Genomic DNA, 17,247 nt, shown 5'->3' on the forward strand with positions numbered 1-17,247 from the left:
CTGGACAAGACTAAATGACCAAACAGACTCAATGTAACTCATTATTGTTCGTTAGTTCTCGGGAGAAACTAACCAACCACACTACCCAAAACCTCTGTGGGCACATGTAGCTTCCCCAAAGAATATAACAACAGCTTTCACACTGTTACTATTAACTAAAAACACTATTACTCGCTTTCGTAATACAATTTCCAATCTATTGGGTTGGTGCAAAAATAATGCAGGTTTTTATATGCCAAAAAAAAAAATTATTATAATTTGTATAAAACTAAGATTATTTATTCAAAATATGTTCCATCATTATCAACACATAGTTGCCAACGTGTCAGAAGCATTCTTATTCCCGTTTCTAAAAAATCTTTATTTAAACTCTCAATAAACTCGCGGAAGGCATTTTCGGTTTCACTTCGGTCCCTAAAATTTTTTCCTCTTAAGAAGTTGTCCAAATGTCTAAATAAGTGGAAGTCCGTCGGCGAGAGATCGGGGGAGTATGGAGGGTGCGGAAGTGTTTCATATTTCAATTCCTGAAGTTTCCTGAGAGTTGGCATTGCGATATGTGGCCTGGCGTTATCGTGAAGAAGAATTGGTCCTTTCCGATTCACCAATGCTGGACAAAGATTTTGCAATTTCCTATGCATTTTGTCAATTTCTTGACAATATGTTTCAGCCGTGATTGTTTCGCCAGTATTTAGGAAGCTGTAATGAATAACACCTGCAGTAGACCACCACACTGTCACCATTACTTTTTTCGGGTGCAGGCTTGGTTTCGCGAAATGTTTTGGTGCTTCATCCTTGTCCAGCCACTGGCCTGACCGTCTCCTGTTGTCGTATTTTTTTTTTTTTTTTTTTTTTTTTTTTTGTGATTTAAGGCGCGTCAACATCTAAGGTTATTGGCGCCCTGAGCTTTTTTCAGTGCATGCCGGCCTCCGGACAGTGTTCTCTCGTTACAAACAACACTGTCCATCACCGGACAGTGAGCTGTAAGAAGCTCCTAGGAAGAAAAAATCTAAGGGTCAGCAGCTGGATTCGAACCCGGGACCTCCGCGGGGAGTCCAGTATGCTAACCTCATAGCTAATCCCTTCCCTGTGTTGTCGTATTGGATCCATTTTTCATCACGTCACGATTCAATTAAGAAATGGTTCATTTTGGTAGCGCAACAGAAGAGAATTGCAAATTTCAAAACGCCGATGTTTTTGGCTCTGGGTCAATTCGTGAGGTACCCACGTGTCGAGCTTTTTAACTTTACCAATTTGTTCGAGATGGCGAACGACTGTTGAGTGGTCAACACTAACTTCTCTCGCAAAGTCCCGAGTGGTTTTGCGAGGGTTATCTTCCACCAATGCCCTAAGATGGTCGTGATCAACAACAGAGGGCCTACCGCGACCTTCCTTGTCTTCGAGATCAAAATCTCCAACACGAAATTTTTGGAACCATCGCTGCACTGTACATTCACTGTTGCTTCCTTCACCCCAAACAACATTGATGTTACGCGCAGTTTGAGCCGCACTTCGACCAAGTTTGAACTCGTAAAAATAAATTTGACGAAAATCTTGTTTTGACATGGTGAATATCGGAGGTCTTAACTCATACAAAATGGAACACAAACTAAACTGATATTTGAGGAAAAACAACATTAATAAACATTGTTTATAATCCATTACCTAGACTGGAGGATTATCTTTGTTTACTTGGCAAGCAGAAGTAAACAAAAGATGAAAGTTCAAAAACCTGCATTATTTTTGCACCAACCCAATATAAAAAACCATAGTCCTCAACTTTGCGCTAAAACTGAGATCGATTGCAATAGAATAATAAAAAAAGAAAAGTTATTCCAATATTTTCAACTTGATTTATAATGAATTCTCTGAATATTCATATTTGATTGTGATTGCACAAGTATTTACTTCTTTTTATTTTTAAATTTTCAGACGGTGCATTTGGACGATGTCTTGAATCTTTTGACAACACTCCATCCGATGACCTGTACAGGTAAATATGATTTCTGAATCATTCTTTTCTTTAAAGTATTAAGATTCGTTCATAATCATTCTAGCATTTTTTAAGTCCAGTAATTTCCTGTTGTACTTTAAATTCAAACCTAAAATGCGCATGCACTGTTCGAAGCAATGTAATTAACCGACTCTCTGGTTATGCAAGAGTTTGTTTATTCTACCATATTATAATTCATTGCTCAGTATTGTAAAAAACGTTTAGGTTACTAATAATAATATTAAGTCGCACGAATTGAACAGAGAATAATACTTAATAGCATAAAACTTCTTCTTTTTTTTAATGCAGGCATTCATTGGATAAAGAAGAACTGGCTAAATTGGAACTAGAACTAGAGAAGTTAATGGAATCTGGGTATAGATGGAGCCACAGGCATACACAATGTGTACTTCAAGCATTGCTCTTCTCATTTCAAACTGGGTATTTATTCTGGATTATTTAGTGCTCATTATTCTATTTAGTTTGCAGAAAACATTTATTTCTAAGCCTTCATATTTTTCTTTTTACTCGGCAGATAATTTTAATTTTAGAAATATCTGCTAAATGAAAATAAATATTAAGAACACAGAAGGAATTATGGCGATTTATTATTTTGTTTAATTTGTTTTCAGTTTCCATAAAGGTATGTGACAAATAAATAAATAAATAAATTTATGAAAGTTGCAGTAAATAAGCACACTCAAACTTAATAATCTAATTGAGTTTCAAGTAAACCGCTATGGAAATTTCCCTTGCGCTTTAATAAAGAGATAGACTTTAGCGCCAAGTCAATATAAACTTGGTTATTTGTAACAGTTTCTAAAGCAATTAAGTTAGATAAGAATTTAGTGCACGTATTTTCAATTTAAAGGAAAAACGGTTTCGCATTACAATAGAATTTTCAACAGGTTACTGACAATGAAGGAGTGATGAAATCAAGAACACTAACACAATCAAAATGCCATAGCGTTCTCTGTTATTATTTATTTTTTTCATTTTAATAAAAGAAAAAAAGCAGTTCTCTGTCGTTGAGCTGGAGAAAGTGATTTTTTCTAAAAGAAATGCTTTACTTTTTCTTTTTGTTTGTATATTTGTGAATATTTTTGTAATATTCCCGAATTATATTGAAGAAAAATCGCTAGAATTCCAAAATTGTATTTCATTCTTACTCTCTCTAGAAGATCTGTCAAAAAATGGTCGATGTCTGATTTGATGTACTACACATTACAAAGTTTTAGATTAAGTCGACAAAACCTCACGACTGAAGTTTCCATCAACTGATTTGGGCCGGAATGCTATTAAACCTCTCTGCACGGCTGTACTTTCAAAATCCCTTGAGATAAAGGGAAACTTTGAAAGAAGCAGTACAGGAAAACAAGGTTGACTGAGTTGTCAAAGAAATTTTGTTAACCTTGGATACCCTTCAAGGAAATCATGATTCCTGAAGAAGTGGCTGGTTCACTTTCGGCCTAGAGGCTTCCAATGTATATTTGCAAAGTACTTTCAAAGATTTCAGGCCTTAACAATAACGTAAAAGTACAAGCTGATCTACAATACCCTTCTACAGCTTTTAATCGTGGATCTTAAGATGGTATCTTTTGAGTAAAACCTTATTGGCTGCACATAGAATGTCCGCGCCGGTTCAATCCTATTCCTATTTCAATTGTTGCGTTCCATTCTTGAGCGGCGATAGTAACTAGATATTTGTTACATCTAAATACCCGATACGACCATTATCTTACAGTAGATGGACATTTATTAGGTTCTGCTGGTGATCAGAACTTTATAGGAAACTGGAACATTATTTACTCAAGGGTCGTAGAAGTAAGTTTTTCTATTTCATCATGATAGTGAAATCACAGAAAAAGTGCATTATCTATATGATTCTCTTATTCCACTGTTACAAGCTTACAATTCTTTATAAATTGAATCGGACAGGATATAGGTACATTTTCCTTTTGTATGACTTTTCAGCATCATCTTTTTCGTGCTAAGACTTAATTAATCCATTATAGCCTTGTAATCTGTGAAACGAGAACTTGGTACGCTATTCACTTAAATGATCGTCAACATTTTCTTTCCAAACTATCCTCAGGGACCACTGCCTTCCATTTCTTACTGCTGTAATGATAATTACGAAAGCATATATCTTCTCCGAAACATCATCCAAGTGCCAGTGCCAACTTTGCCTTGTGCCTTCAAACTCTTAAGACCAAAGAGTGGCTTTCTTTAAACCTCTCGCCTGCTGCGTATAGAGTATATCTTACAATTAAAGTAATCAGCCAACCAACAAAATTACGATGACGCTCCCCAAACATGTCATCAGCCACATACTGCTGAAGTGATGAAGTCTTCTCTCCTTAAGAAGAGAAGATTAGATCAGATCAGATCCGATCCGATCCGATCCCTCTTTGCCACTTAAGAAATCTTTATTTCATTTCGCAATTTACGAAATATCTGAAACTAACTTGTGACAAACAGTGTTATTTATTTGACTTTCTGATAGTCTATAACAGGGGTCGGCAACCCGTGGCTCGCGAGCCGCATGCGGCTCTTCTATCCAAATTTTGTGGCTCTTTAGCCTGTCCAAAATAAATTGTATATTTAAATTTTATTGAAAAAAAGGAAAATTTCATTTATTAAAGTAAAGATATTTTTCAAAAAGAATTTTGAATGTGATTGGTTTGAAATAGAATAGAATTATATTAAAATACAGTACGTAATATATAGGACTGCCGCCATTTTCATTCAAACACAGGTTTAGTTATTATTTATTTGTCTATTTACTTTGCAATATGTGAAAATAAATATATAAAACATTTAAATGTTATTGAATATCATAAAATAATAATTTGCGAATACAAATGATCTACAGAGTCTTTTACACCATTATCCTTGCGGCTCTTGGTAAGATTTATTAAAATTATTTAAGAAGAAATGGCTCTCTACTTAAAATAGGTTGCCGACCCCTGGTCTATAACAGTGAAGGAAAATAAAATAACATCTACTATTATGCATTATCTAAAAAAATTCACTCATAACTAGTTACTTAATGTTATTTCATAAAAATTTATATCTTTACTTAATTAAATACTGTATGTTTTTGCAGAAACGATTTTGAGAAAATTATCTGCGACCGATTGAAAGACAAAGATCTAGAAAGTGCATTGCGCCCTAACTCTCTCGAAGATGCGGTAAGTTCAACTTATTAATTAATATATCGGATTGTTTGTCTTGTTTTTCAAAAAAGAAAAGTTCGGAATTCGAGGTAATCCGGGCTAACGATTTGCTGAAGGTTGATTGTAGGTTTTTGCATGTAGACCTTAAATAAAAGTTGCAACTAATCAGCATCCTTGCTTTATATCTTTTGATGCTGGAAACGTAGAAAAATTAATTGACCGCACAAAATTGTGTCAAAGATCTTTCGCCACATCTGTTTTCTTCTACCTTTAGGACGAAATCATGCACCTGTACCAAATCTTAAAATACCTTCAAAATATCATTATTAAAGGGAATTTTTCAATCGGACTCGTAATACAAGTAATTGCAGTAAAAAGAATAGTGGAGTGAGATCCTGTATTTCCTTGGGCGGTAGGGGATATATAGAAAATTGAAATGTTCGAGGTGTAATGGAATAGATCGGGTGGAGAAGTAAGAAGATATATCTGTATTTACATTACACTTCCTTTTTTACCATTTGACAAATACATGCTATATCCTGCCCATGTATCCATTCGCGTATGTACGAATAGTGAACGTCCTCCATTTGCCTATACAAGAACAAGGATGGGTTAGTATCTTGGGAGATATTTCTAGTGATGTGTGTTCGTATTGAATTGTGAATAGCGTCTTGGTTAAAAGATGGGCGACGAAGAGGATGGGAAATGTCGATCGCTTTTGATAGACGACTTCTCTCCAGAGTGTTCTACCATTTCTTATTTTCAGTTGCGTTAGCTTGCGGGCAGGTGTACATTTCATTATTATAATTTTTTTTCTTTCTTCTTAAAAACAATTGATTTCACAAATCACTAATACAAGTAAAAAGTAAACAAAAAGATCTTGTGTAAAATATTTAGTTGTCTTTCACTTACCACTTGGAAGGGAATTTATTGTGGCATATCATTAAGAACCTCATTTCATAAAGAATTTAATATGTAATCCCTTTACAACAGAATTTTTGCAAAATTAGTTAATTTTTATTAATATTGTCGGCCTAATTACCAATAGTTATTTTGTTTTTATTCTCATTAATTATTTTTAATTTTAATCTTCTATTTTGGTGTTTAAAAATATCAGTTAAAAAGTTATTTTATTTTTCGTATTTCAAGTTTATTTACAGGCTAATTCTTTTGTTTTGTACAAGGTTACTTTGTAGAATACTGGACTTTAATTTTCTCTTATTATATAATTATGTATATATAATATTTTTATTATACATATATATTATATAATATTTTATATATTATATTTATAAATCACATCTAAAATTAAATACTTCTGTACAATTTTTATTTGGTAATATTGTCTATTTTTTTTTTTTTTTTTTTTGCGCATCAACAGCTGAGGTCATTAGCGCCCGGAGCTTTTTCCAGTGCACTGCCGGCCTCCGGACAGTGTTCTCTCGTTACAGACAACACTGTCCTTCACCGGACAGTGAGCTGTAAGAAGCTCCTAGGAAGAGAAAATCTAAGGGTCAGCAGCTGGATTCGAACCCGGGACTTCCGCGTGGGAGTCCAGTATGCTAACCTCATAGCTAATCCCTTCCCAATATTGTCTATTATTATTATTACTATTATTATTATTATTATTATTATTTCATTTCTGACTCTTTATTAGGGAAATCACTTAGGGGGGTGGACTTTGCCACAACCCCTTATCTAAATTACATAATCTGTCTCTCGGAATTAAAAACTAAATTCAAATAATAACGGGCTGCACGCGGCGATTGGCTGTATTGATCTGCTTAATGGGCAGCACTCAGGAACTTTCGGACCGTATCTAGGAGGACTGCCTTCTGCGCCTCTACAACCAGATCAGTGGATAGGCCCAACTCATTGTCAGCAGTCACCGTTGTTCTGGGCACGAGGCCACTCGTGGAAAGTATTATAGGCGCAATCGTCGTTTTGTCCAGGTTGTACATTTCTCTTAGTTGGAAACTAAGATCCTGGTACTTCCGGATCTTTTCACCCCTGCTTTTCTGCATGTTATCATCATTGGATATGTCGATATCGACGATATGTGCCACTCTATCCTTCCTATCCATAACTAGTATGTCCGGCTTGTTGTTAGCAACAACCTCCTATCCGTTAATATCTGAGTGTCCCAATTTTACTTTTGTGTGCGCATTCTGCAGCAGCGTCGGCGGGTTATATTTATAATATGGCACTTCTGTCTTCAGCAGCTCAAACTTTGAGCTAAGTGCTTTATGGATAATTTTAGCCACATTATTGTGCCTGAAAAGGTACTCCTTCGGCGCAAGTACTGAACATTTTACAGCGTTTACACAGTAAATACAAGCTATGCAATCCCTGAAATATGACAAACATGTTTTTCATGCATGGTCTAATTGGGTGGACTATATGTACGAGGGTCGTTTGAAAAGTCCGTGCAAAATCAGAGAGATAGCACCACTGGCGCGTATCGAGGTTATGTTTAGTTAGTAGCATCTCTTGGAAGAACACACACCAAGTTTCAGCCAAATCGGTCTATTTCTTTGTGTTTGGCATTCGTTTGAATCGAGGAAGTCGAGTGATTTTCAAAAAATGGACGAAAAAGAATTTCGTGTGTTGATTAAACACTAATTTATGAATGGCAAAACGCCTCAGGAGACTAAAGAGAAGCTTGATAAACATTATGGTCACTCTGCACCTTCGATTAGAACAGTTTATAAGTGGTTTCAAAATTTTCGGAGTGGCCAAGTGACGCTGAACGTTCTGGACGCCCTGTTAAGGTTACTACTCCAGAAATCATTGATAAAATCCATGATATGGTGATGGATGACAGAAGAGTGAAGGTGCGTGAGATTGCTAGTGCTGTGGGCATCTCGAATGAACGGGTACATAATATTTTGCATCAACATTTGGACATGACAAAGCTATCCGCAAGATGGGTGCCGCGATTGCTCACGCTTGACCAAAAACGAAATCGTGTGAAGTGTTGCAAGGACGGTTTGCAGCTGTTCCAGAAGAATCCGCAGGACTTTAAGCGTCGTTTCGTCACTGTGGATGAAACATGGATACATCACTACACTCCTGAGACCAAAGAACAATCTAAACAATGGGTTACCAAGGGGGAATCTGCGCCAAAAAAGGCGAAGACCGTTCCTTCGGCCGGAAAGATTATGGCGACTGTCTTTTGGGATTCGCAAGTAATAATCCTCATCGACTGTCTGGAAAAGCGTAAAACTATTACTGGTGCATATTATTCATCGTTATTATACCGTTTGAAAACCGAGCTGCAAGAAAAACGCTCACGATTGGCCCACAAAAAAGTCCTTTTCTATCACGACAACGCACCAGCTCACACCTCAGCAGTTGTGGTCGCAAAATTAATGGAAATAGGGTTCCAACTCGTTTCACATCCCCCCTATTCTCCAGACTTGGCTCCCTCGTTCTACTATTTGTTCCCCAATATGAAGAAATGGCTGGCGGGAAAAAGATTTTATTCAAACGAGGAGGTGATTGCAGAAACGAATGGCTATTTTTCAGACTTGGACAAATCCTATTATTCGGAAGGGATCAACAAACTAGAGCAGCGTTGGACGAAGTGTATAAGCCTAAAAGGAGACTACGTTGAAAAATAAAAAAGGTTTACCCCGAAAAATTAAGTAGTTTTTATTTTTGCACGGACTTTTCAAACGACCCTCGTATACGAATCCTTGAAATTGATTTAAAGGTATAAAACAAATCCAAGAATCGATTAATGAAAATAAAACACACCATTTCTTAAGTTCAAGTACACTTAAATACCCTTTATTACAAAGAAAAATTTCTAAAATTTACTGCTAACATTCTTCAAGATAAAATACCACTAAATTTATTTTGACACAATGGTGCCTTGCACAAGTGACGTATATTTTTATTTAAAAAAAACAAACAAACAAAGCGAGAAAAAAGAAAATTTTTCGTTGAGTTGTGCAGTTTGAAACGGAAGGGTCCTTATAAATCAAGGGATGCAAAAACTTTGTTCGATCGTTGCTTATTAGTATATAGTATATATATACTTCGAGTATAAACGCCTACGCTTTGACCTAGCTGACTTCGGGAGAGATTGTGTAGGCGTTTAGAGCGCTTACAAGTGAATCCCTATTCCCACATACATTTAGCTTCTAATTTTACATTTACCTTTTTTTTTGGGGGGGGGGCTAATTACCTTTAAATTGTATTATATTTTATTCTCTTCAATGATATAAACAAATATTATCTTTGTAATATAATTAGGACTGAAATTTACTTCAAAATATTATTTAAAATAAACAAAAAAACAAGGGAAGTACCAAAGTAGTTTGGCGGCCATTAGCTGCAATTACTACCAAGTACGATTAATTTTTAAATTACAGTCGTTATAAAAGCAGTATATTCTTAAGAATTTAGTTTTACTTACTTTTACAGCACCCTAATTTAGGAGGAGTTAATGATATCATTAAGGTTATTAAAACTTTATATTTAATGTTGTGGTTATAGCGAAATAATGAGGATGGAAGGTCCAGGTAATTACAAAGAGTAGATTATAAAAGCAGATTCTATTTTATCATCCAGTATTAACACTAAAAATTAACCAGTACATTTTATACGCTAGCACATCAAATCCTTCAGTGTTAAGTCTTTGGTTAGGGCTGAACAGTCAAGTTTTTGTAACTTCTTCTTGTGAAGAATAATGTACTTAATTAATTGAAAAAAAATGGTGCTAATTCAAGTAAATTTGATATAAACAGAATTTATTTCTGGTAGCTTGCTTTTTGGTAGCTGGAGTTCTGCCAGTTGACATCAGCTATTTCTCTTTAATGCCATTCCCTTTAATGCTGTCTCAGGTTCTTCTACGATCTGTCGACCTATTCCAACTCATTCTTGGATCATCTCTTCACGCTCAAATCCTTTGCAGTTATCTATTCTCTTTAACATCCTTATTATCCATTATATTTTCATTCTTAGAGTCCTCTCCCAACTGGTTTTTCTCTTCTGCAGAAATTACCTTCTTCATTATTTTTCTTGCCTTACCTTAATAGAGTTTTTTTTTTTATTTGTTCAAAAAACTATCTTATAGCCACTTTTCTCTTATAAATTCCGCGAAAATATTAAATTAAACTCCTAACTGCAAAATAAAAAATAAACAAATGAATAAATATAAAGTACACTCTGAAGAGAATTAAGTTCAACAGCTTGGTAGACTTTGTCCTAATTTGCTTAGTATTGTGTCAAACAATTCACAGAAAGAGAATAATTCAATAAATTAACGGATAGAACAAATGTTCTTGTTATTAGCCAAATTGAAACTTTAAATTATAATGAACTTGTACTCGCCTGTGATTTAAAACATAGCTTTACTTTCTGCTACTGATTTAATAATGGTCACATTATTACAGTTTGCAAACAAACTAAAAATCCCACCGAGTTCTGAAACCAGTTTTTTTCCCCCTTTATTGAACAAAATATAACAAAGTTTATGGAGGGTTTCCATTAGAGAGAGTTGTGACGTACTTTGTGTTGGGCAACTTGATTTGGTGCCCTACAAAAATCTATTGTGACAACATCTGGGCGCATAGCTTTACCATATGTTTTATTCAGACTTGACCTTTTTTTCCCCTCCCTTCCACCGTAAGTAAACTTGCACTGGACAGAAAATATTAAACCATCCTGGATGTGAATTTTTCCAGTACTTTTATCTTTTGCAAGAAGTAATGAGGAAACATAGCAATCGGGCCAGTGTTTCAAAATTTTGAGTTCTTATTAACTAGTTTCCCTGAATTTGAAAACAAATAATTCGATGAAGCTACCTCATTAATCTTTTAATTCATGGACAGTGAAACAAAAAAACGCACGCACACTCAAAAACATTGTGAAAAATAAAAAGAAAAATGTATTATTTTTGTGTTTGGTCTGTTATTGTGGGGTTTTTGTTTTGGGGGTAGATTAGAATTCGCATTTTCCTCTCTAGCAGACGTTTCGGAATAGTTCCTTCTCCGTAGAGGTGAACTGCAACGTAAGGTGTACAATTCATGTGTGATGATTATACCCCAGTAGAGGTTACAACCAGGTGATAGGAATGGTAGGAATGATATCGCTGCCTTATTGAGTGATTGTATATTTAGTTTAATTTATGTAAGTATGTGTAGTTTATTGAGACGGCATACTGTGAATATTGTAAAGTTTTTCCAAAAACTTTACTTACACAACTAATGCCTGCCACTAGTTATTAAATATGTGGGTTTGATTAAATAATAAAACTCGCTAAAGTTGTAAGTAATAACCTGATTTATTCACACATTAACTTTAACTAACATTAACATTTACTAGCAACTAACGCTATTCATTACAGTCACCATTTACAACAGTCACAACAGTTTACTGTTACTTATTCACTACGTAACGCCACAAAACTGTTCCACGACTGACCCCTGGTCCACACTGCACCGAATTGCGCTAGACTCAACCGCACTAGCAAAGCTCTACTCACGAACTGACTACCTGCCCAACTGGCTAACACTGAAGCACTCCGTAACACTGACTCTCTCAAAACTATCACTTCCAAAGTGTCTCCCAAAACTGTCTCTCAAAGACTCACTCAAAACTAACTGATTAAAACTATAAACTCTAATAACTCCTTAAAACTTGCTTAAAAACTGACTTCTCCAGCTGTGTCTGCCTCCTTTTAACTGCGTGCCTCCCTCCAACTGGGACTGCCCTCCTCCAACTCTCTGAGCATAAGTTTCCACGCCCTCCTGACGTTCATTGGCTGGAGAAAACATACTGCCACCACCTCAGCTGGGGCCGCCTCCTCCCATTCTCTGTCTCTCTCCAACTCCGTCTGTCTCACTCTCACCTGTCAATCACTGGCTGGGAAATACATATGCCACCACCCCAACTGAGGCCTTTTTCTTGGCTGGCTTTTACACAGGTCACTAACTCCTTGAACAATCTAGCCCTTTCCTTTCTAGTTCAGGTATAGACCGGCCCTTTTGTCTACACAGTGGTGGCCTGATACCGACTTTGGTCGCTTAACCCCTAGAACAATCTAGGCCTTTCTTCTCTGCCACAGGTCAACTTCGTTACAATATATTTAACTATCTTTAATACATGTTTTTGGCTTTTGTCAAATTGTTGTTCACAAGGACAGGGTTTTTGGTATTGATATTACGGTTTTATGTTGTGGTGTGAAAAAGTTTGGCATTATTTTCTTATCTGCTATTCATTTATACTACTGACGAGTTATTTCCTTCTGTTCTCCAAATGTTGCGAATTCTGTCCAATGTACAGGGGTTTGCAGTCGTTACAGTTAATCTTGCTTCTCCAGTTAGTGGGTCTTGCCAGTCACATACTTTAAATATGGCAGCGGTGTCATTCCTTCTTCTTCTTAACAGGCGCTACAACTCGCTTGCGCGAATCTTGGCCTCCTCTATCAAAGTTTGCCAGTCCAATGCTGTCCCGGTCCAATGCTGCCACCATTCAGTTTCGGACACCAAGGAGAGTTCTTGAATCCTTCGAAACACCATCAGTCCATATCGACCTCGGTCTGCCCACTCGTCGCGTGCCATATATATATTTTCTTTTATTATCTTGTGTGGTATTTTCTCGGGATTCATTCTGGCTACGTGTCCTGCCCAACGAAGCCATCCAAGCTTCACCACACGCACCACGTCGACGTCCCTGTACAAACTCCTTAGTTCTGCATTACTTCTCCGTCTCCATGTTTCGCCATCCAAAATGGCTCCATAGATCTTTCGAAGAATTTTTCTTTCGAACCTAAGAAGGACAAGCTCGTCATTTTTGGTGGTGACCCAGCACTCTGAGGCGTACGTTAAGACGGGTCGGATAAGGGTCTTATAAAGCCTTATCTTAGACGACCTGGAGAGTAACTGACTTCTAAAATGATGTTGCAAACCAAAGTATGTCCTGTTAGCCAGCAGTATTCTTCTATTAATTTCACTGTGCACGTTGTCATTCCTAACAAAGTATTTCATCTAAAGAATTCAGTGCTTACTTTGGCAAACTGGGACCAAGATTCTTGGCAGGTGGAGACTTTAACACCAAGCATCTAACTGTGCAAGCTAAAAAGTGGTATCTTCCATCCACTGTACTTTTACAAAAAAAAAAAAAACGATTCACCAACATGAACTACCTCTGCAAGAGCTCGAATAGTCTATTTCTGTAGAGGCAGGAAGATGTCGCTAAGTGGATGGAAACGCACTCCCAAATCTAAGTATTCATGCATTAATATTTAAAATAAATCGGAAGACTCCATTGTTCAATTGCTTCGTGATTTCCTTAAGAACGGATTCAATGATTTTCTCCGATTTAATAATTACTTATCACCTAATCACTTACCCCAGAGGATGAAGCTCTAAAATTAAACAAACAACATTTCATAGGTTTGATATTAGTGTTATTCTAGTTGAGTTGTATCCAGCCACCTCCTAGAGCACCCTAAACCTGAGCACGAACTTCATCACCTCTAATGTAGTTGCGTGATTGATTCACTTCATATATTTTAATCTACCAAGAACCTTCAAGAGGTATCAGTCTTCTGTTTCTTTAATTTCAATAAAACCTCCATCAATGTGGGATTTACTCATTGAATTAACCGAGTAACTTATTTAATTAACTAAAACTGGTACATATTAGAAGTTAGTTCCTAATTACTTTTGTCAGTTAAAGCTTTCATCCTCCAAACAAATACGATTACTGACTTGAAATCAAAGTAGATAACCTTTAATGAACAAATGTTTTTAAGAACTATTTGTTGTAAAAACTTTATGAAAGTAACGACAGAAAAACTAAAAAGTGGAGGCCAAGACTTCCAAAAGCAAAACTATTCAATAAATTTAACAATTCTCTTTACCAAACATTGCAAGGAGGGTCTTTTGAACATAATTTTACTGTTAACGAGTTATTCAAGAAAAATCTGCATGTTACGTAAACGTCAATTTGATAATTCAACGTCAATTGATTTTCTCAAGATAATTAGTAAATACGCCATTGAATGTAAGAAATTGTTCTGCATTAGATTAAAAAGCAAAAAAGTATATGTTTATTTAAAAGCGAAATATCTACTCGATTGATTATTTCTACAAAGTTACTTATAAAATACATTCTTCTCCAAGGCAATAGTTTACAATAATGAAGCTGCTGATACTTGGCACCGATACCTTATTTCTATCAATACAGTGGACATTTCGATCAAAACTGATACATAGCTGGCCATTACGCAGATGGCATAGCAATACTTTCAGTTAACAAAGACTCAACCGCAGTTACTGGACAAACGAAAAATACTTACTTATATTTAATGTTCTTAGATGATTAGTAGACTCTGAGTAGACTTTCTTTGTATCTGTAATTAACAAATTTCAAACAATTTCATTTTTGTATATTTTTAGAGAAAGTTTATGTAAATTCTTATAAACTTGCTAAATTACGTAGTTTTTCTTTAATGATGTGTATCGGAAACAAATGTTTAACATGTCTTATCTTCTATAATTTCCAGGATGAACAGCGGAACATTGCCTACATAAACTACCAACCGAGTGCTGATAATCCAAGAACTGATTTCGCTGATGAAGTTTACTATCCACCTGACAGTCAGTCGGCCAGATGTGAGTGAATTTTGTTTACTTATCTTTCTCACACAGTTCATTACATCTTTGGACACTTTTTAGTTTGATCTAAAAAGAGGTTATACAAATTAAATTTATGCTTAGCACCAGCAAAAAGCAGCTCTGTTTTAAGGTTTGAATTCTCTTAGTTTAGATTTAATGTCATTTGAATACCATATGTGTGCAAACCTAGCTTAGGATCATTATATAATCTTTTATTCATGACAGGAGTTATTCTTGCTGTACTTGGGACCATCCTGATTTAGCTTTGTTTCTTATATTTTCTCTTCTTTGAAATTCTCACTTAGATTTCACGTCGCAAACGAAATAAATGTGCACTATTTATTTTGTTTATACTGAAGCTTTAAAAACTTAATTGATTCAAGTAAAATTCCGGTTAGTCACAGAAGCAAAATGTTATCAGTTTAACAACTGTTGTTATTAGGACAAAAGAGAGAACAAGATGATTGGTGAATGTGAGCAAAGTATTGTATTATGACTGATCTAAGTTTGTAAGAGTTTTGAATTTGCCATAATAAAGAGAACTTTAATACTTTAAAAACTTCATCGCAGGATAAAGTAAGCACAATAAAACTGAATCCACAAATTGTTTTAGCCCTGAAAACTTCTAGAAAACTGGCAAGTAGAATTTAGAAAAGTAATTTCCACGATTATGATGGCACATTTAGGTAACTGAACTCCATCAGAAGTAGTAAACGATTACTTTATTTTCTTTATTTACCTTCTGGTCCACTTACATCCCTACCGTTTTGAGATAATCCTTCGGTGGAGGTCATCAATCACTTTTCACCCATCACTGATTCAACTGAGTTCTAGAGCTAGTTGTTGAAGGGTGCTGGAGCCAGCCAAGTTATCCAGTATACTCATACTTTGTTAATACTCCATTTTCTGGTGACTCGTTTTTCAGTTTTATTTAATTATACCTTCAATTAAGCTTTCCATTACCTATTAAGGTTAATTTTTGTTATAATTAGTTAAATATCATTATAAAATAATTGTAATGTAAATAAACTGAAATAATTGTGATTCTAGTATTGTATACATAGAAAATTTGTAACCATATAATTTGAAGCTCATTCCATTTCCTGACCTAAGTAACAGTGAATGACGTTGGTCATTACTCTTGAAGTGCATTTAGGTAAATAAATCATTCACTAGTTCCATTATTGAAGTGATGTAATTATCCAAATGCAAGTTTAGACATGTTCTATTGAATTATTCATTTGCATTCCGGTAAATTGTAGACTTATATTGGACATCTGTTCAAGGTGTTTGCAAGTTAATTGATTAAATGAATCGAAATTTTTGCTGGATATAATTAAAAATTGTGTGGCAACCACTTGTTCATTCCTACCAAATTTTATTTATTTATTTTTTTTTTTTTAAATAATAGTTTAGTAATTTGCATTGAAAATTCTATTTAAAGTAAAAAAACAAAATTGAAATTTTCATTTCCTTCATTCGATTTTAGTAATAAAATGAATACAATTGAGTGTATTCATAATATAATTTTATTTTGAACATTTTCTGCGGAATACTAATGAATACTATCTGGAGAACCAACATTTGTGGTAATGTAGGGGCGAGCTGCCACGCTACTAGAATGTAAATTAAGTTTAAGTGAAAGAAATTTAGATTAAATAAATGACCAAAGATTAGATTTGAAATATGGTCTTCTTTAAATAAATCTATATTAACACTTACTTTCTAAGTATATCCAGGATTATAATCTGTTGAAATTTTATTTTTAACCTTTCATCACGAGATGAAAGTCGTCTGCTGTTGGATGGATTTAATATTATTTTTTTAGTAATCCTACAACCGTAATTACAAAAGTACGAGTACTATAAAAGATAAATGTTTAAATTAGTCAGCTCATGATTAAATTGTCTGTGTAAATAATAAAAAAATGGTTTAAACCACTTGAATAACCTTCTTACTTAAGTAATTTAAAACAGTACCACTTTGGGAGTTTCACCAATGGGTGAATTCTCCCCTCATGTATTTATTCCATTACCATGTTGTATCAGCTTCACTTGTTGCAGAATTATGCTGCAGTTGTGAAAATAAATAAAGTAAAAAGAAAAGAAAAGTAATTTAAGATTTCTTGAAAATTATTATTTTCACTAAAATTGTAGTTGCCTCCTCTAATATTCAATTTAATCTAATTCGTACATAATTTCATGTACATTATATTTGTTAATAAGTACTAAATGTTTTAACTGTTAAGAATATTTTTAAAAAAAAGATCTTCAACTTCCAACAAAAAACACATTAATTAAATCCCCCGTCGTTCTGCCCCTTTTGGCCCTCTAGTTACCTTTAAAATCCAAGTTAACAGGCAAATTGCTTGCCATTACTTGAACTGAGTTAGTTAATTGAGTCTAGCATCCACTTTCGGTTCATTGCCTTTGCTTAGATTCTGGAC

At 35.0% G+C, this 17,247-nt stretch overlaps 1 protein-coding gene and 1 long non-coding RNA gene across 9 annotated transcripts in view; one reads left to right on the forward strand and one right to left on the reverse strand.

Moving 5' to 3' along the window:
• The window catches only part of IA-2 (tyrosine phosphatase IA-2), a 142,733-nt gene that overhangs the window by 98,471 nt on the left and 27,015 nt on the right, over positions 1-17,247 (forward strand). For all 4 annotated transcript variants that reach the window (XM_074114177.1, XM_074114178.1, XM_074114176.1 and 1 more), the window contains 4 exons: positions 1,930-1,990; positions 2,300-2,431; positions 5,100-5,184; positions 14,690-14,798. In XM_074114177.1, the coding sequence (XP_073970278.1) occupies positions 1,930-1,990; positions 2,300-2,431; positions 5,100-5,184; positions 14,690-14,798 (387 nt within the window). The remainder of the gene's footprint in view (positions 1-1,929; positions 1,991-2,299; positions 2,432-5,099; positions 5,185-14,689; positions 14,799-17,247) is intronic.
• On the reverse strand, positions 8,831-16,603 carry LOC141447034 (uncharacterized). Of its 5 annotated transcripts, none has more exons than XR_012454091.1 (5): positions 16,524-16,603; positions 15,557-15,764; positions 14,614-14,867; positions 14,483-14,536; positions 8,831-10,300 (listed from the first exon to the last, which is right to left on the reverse strand). It is a non-coding gene; the product is annotated as an uncharacterized lncRNA (long non-coding RNA). The 5 variants fall into 5 exon arrangements; XR_012454092.1 differs by lacking the exon at positions 8,831-10,300 and adding an exon at positions 15,878-16,078 and having other exon boundaries at positions 13,293-14,536; positions 16,524-16,598; XR_012454090.1 differs by lacking the exon at positions 8,831-10,300 and having other exon boundaries at positions 13,293-14,536; positions 15,565-15,764.

This window comes from Rhodnius prolixus, unplaced genomic scaffold (assembly GCF_049639745.1).
Source record: "Rhodnius prolixus isolate KJV_2025 unplaced genomic scaffold, Rpr scaffold_7, whole genome shotgun sequence".
Taxonomy (NCBI): domain Eukaryota; kingdom Metazoa; phylum Arthropoda; class Insecta; order Hemiptera; family Reduviidae; genus Rhodnius; species Rhodnius prolixus.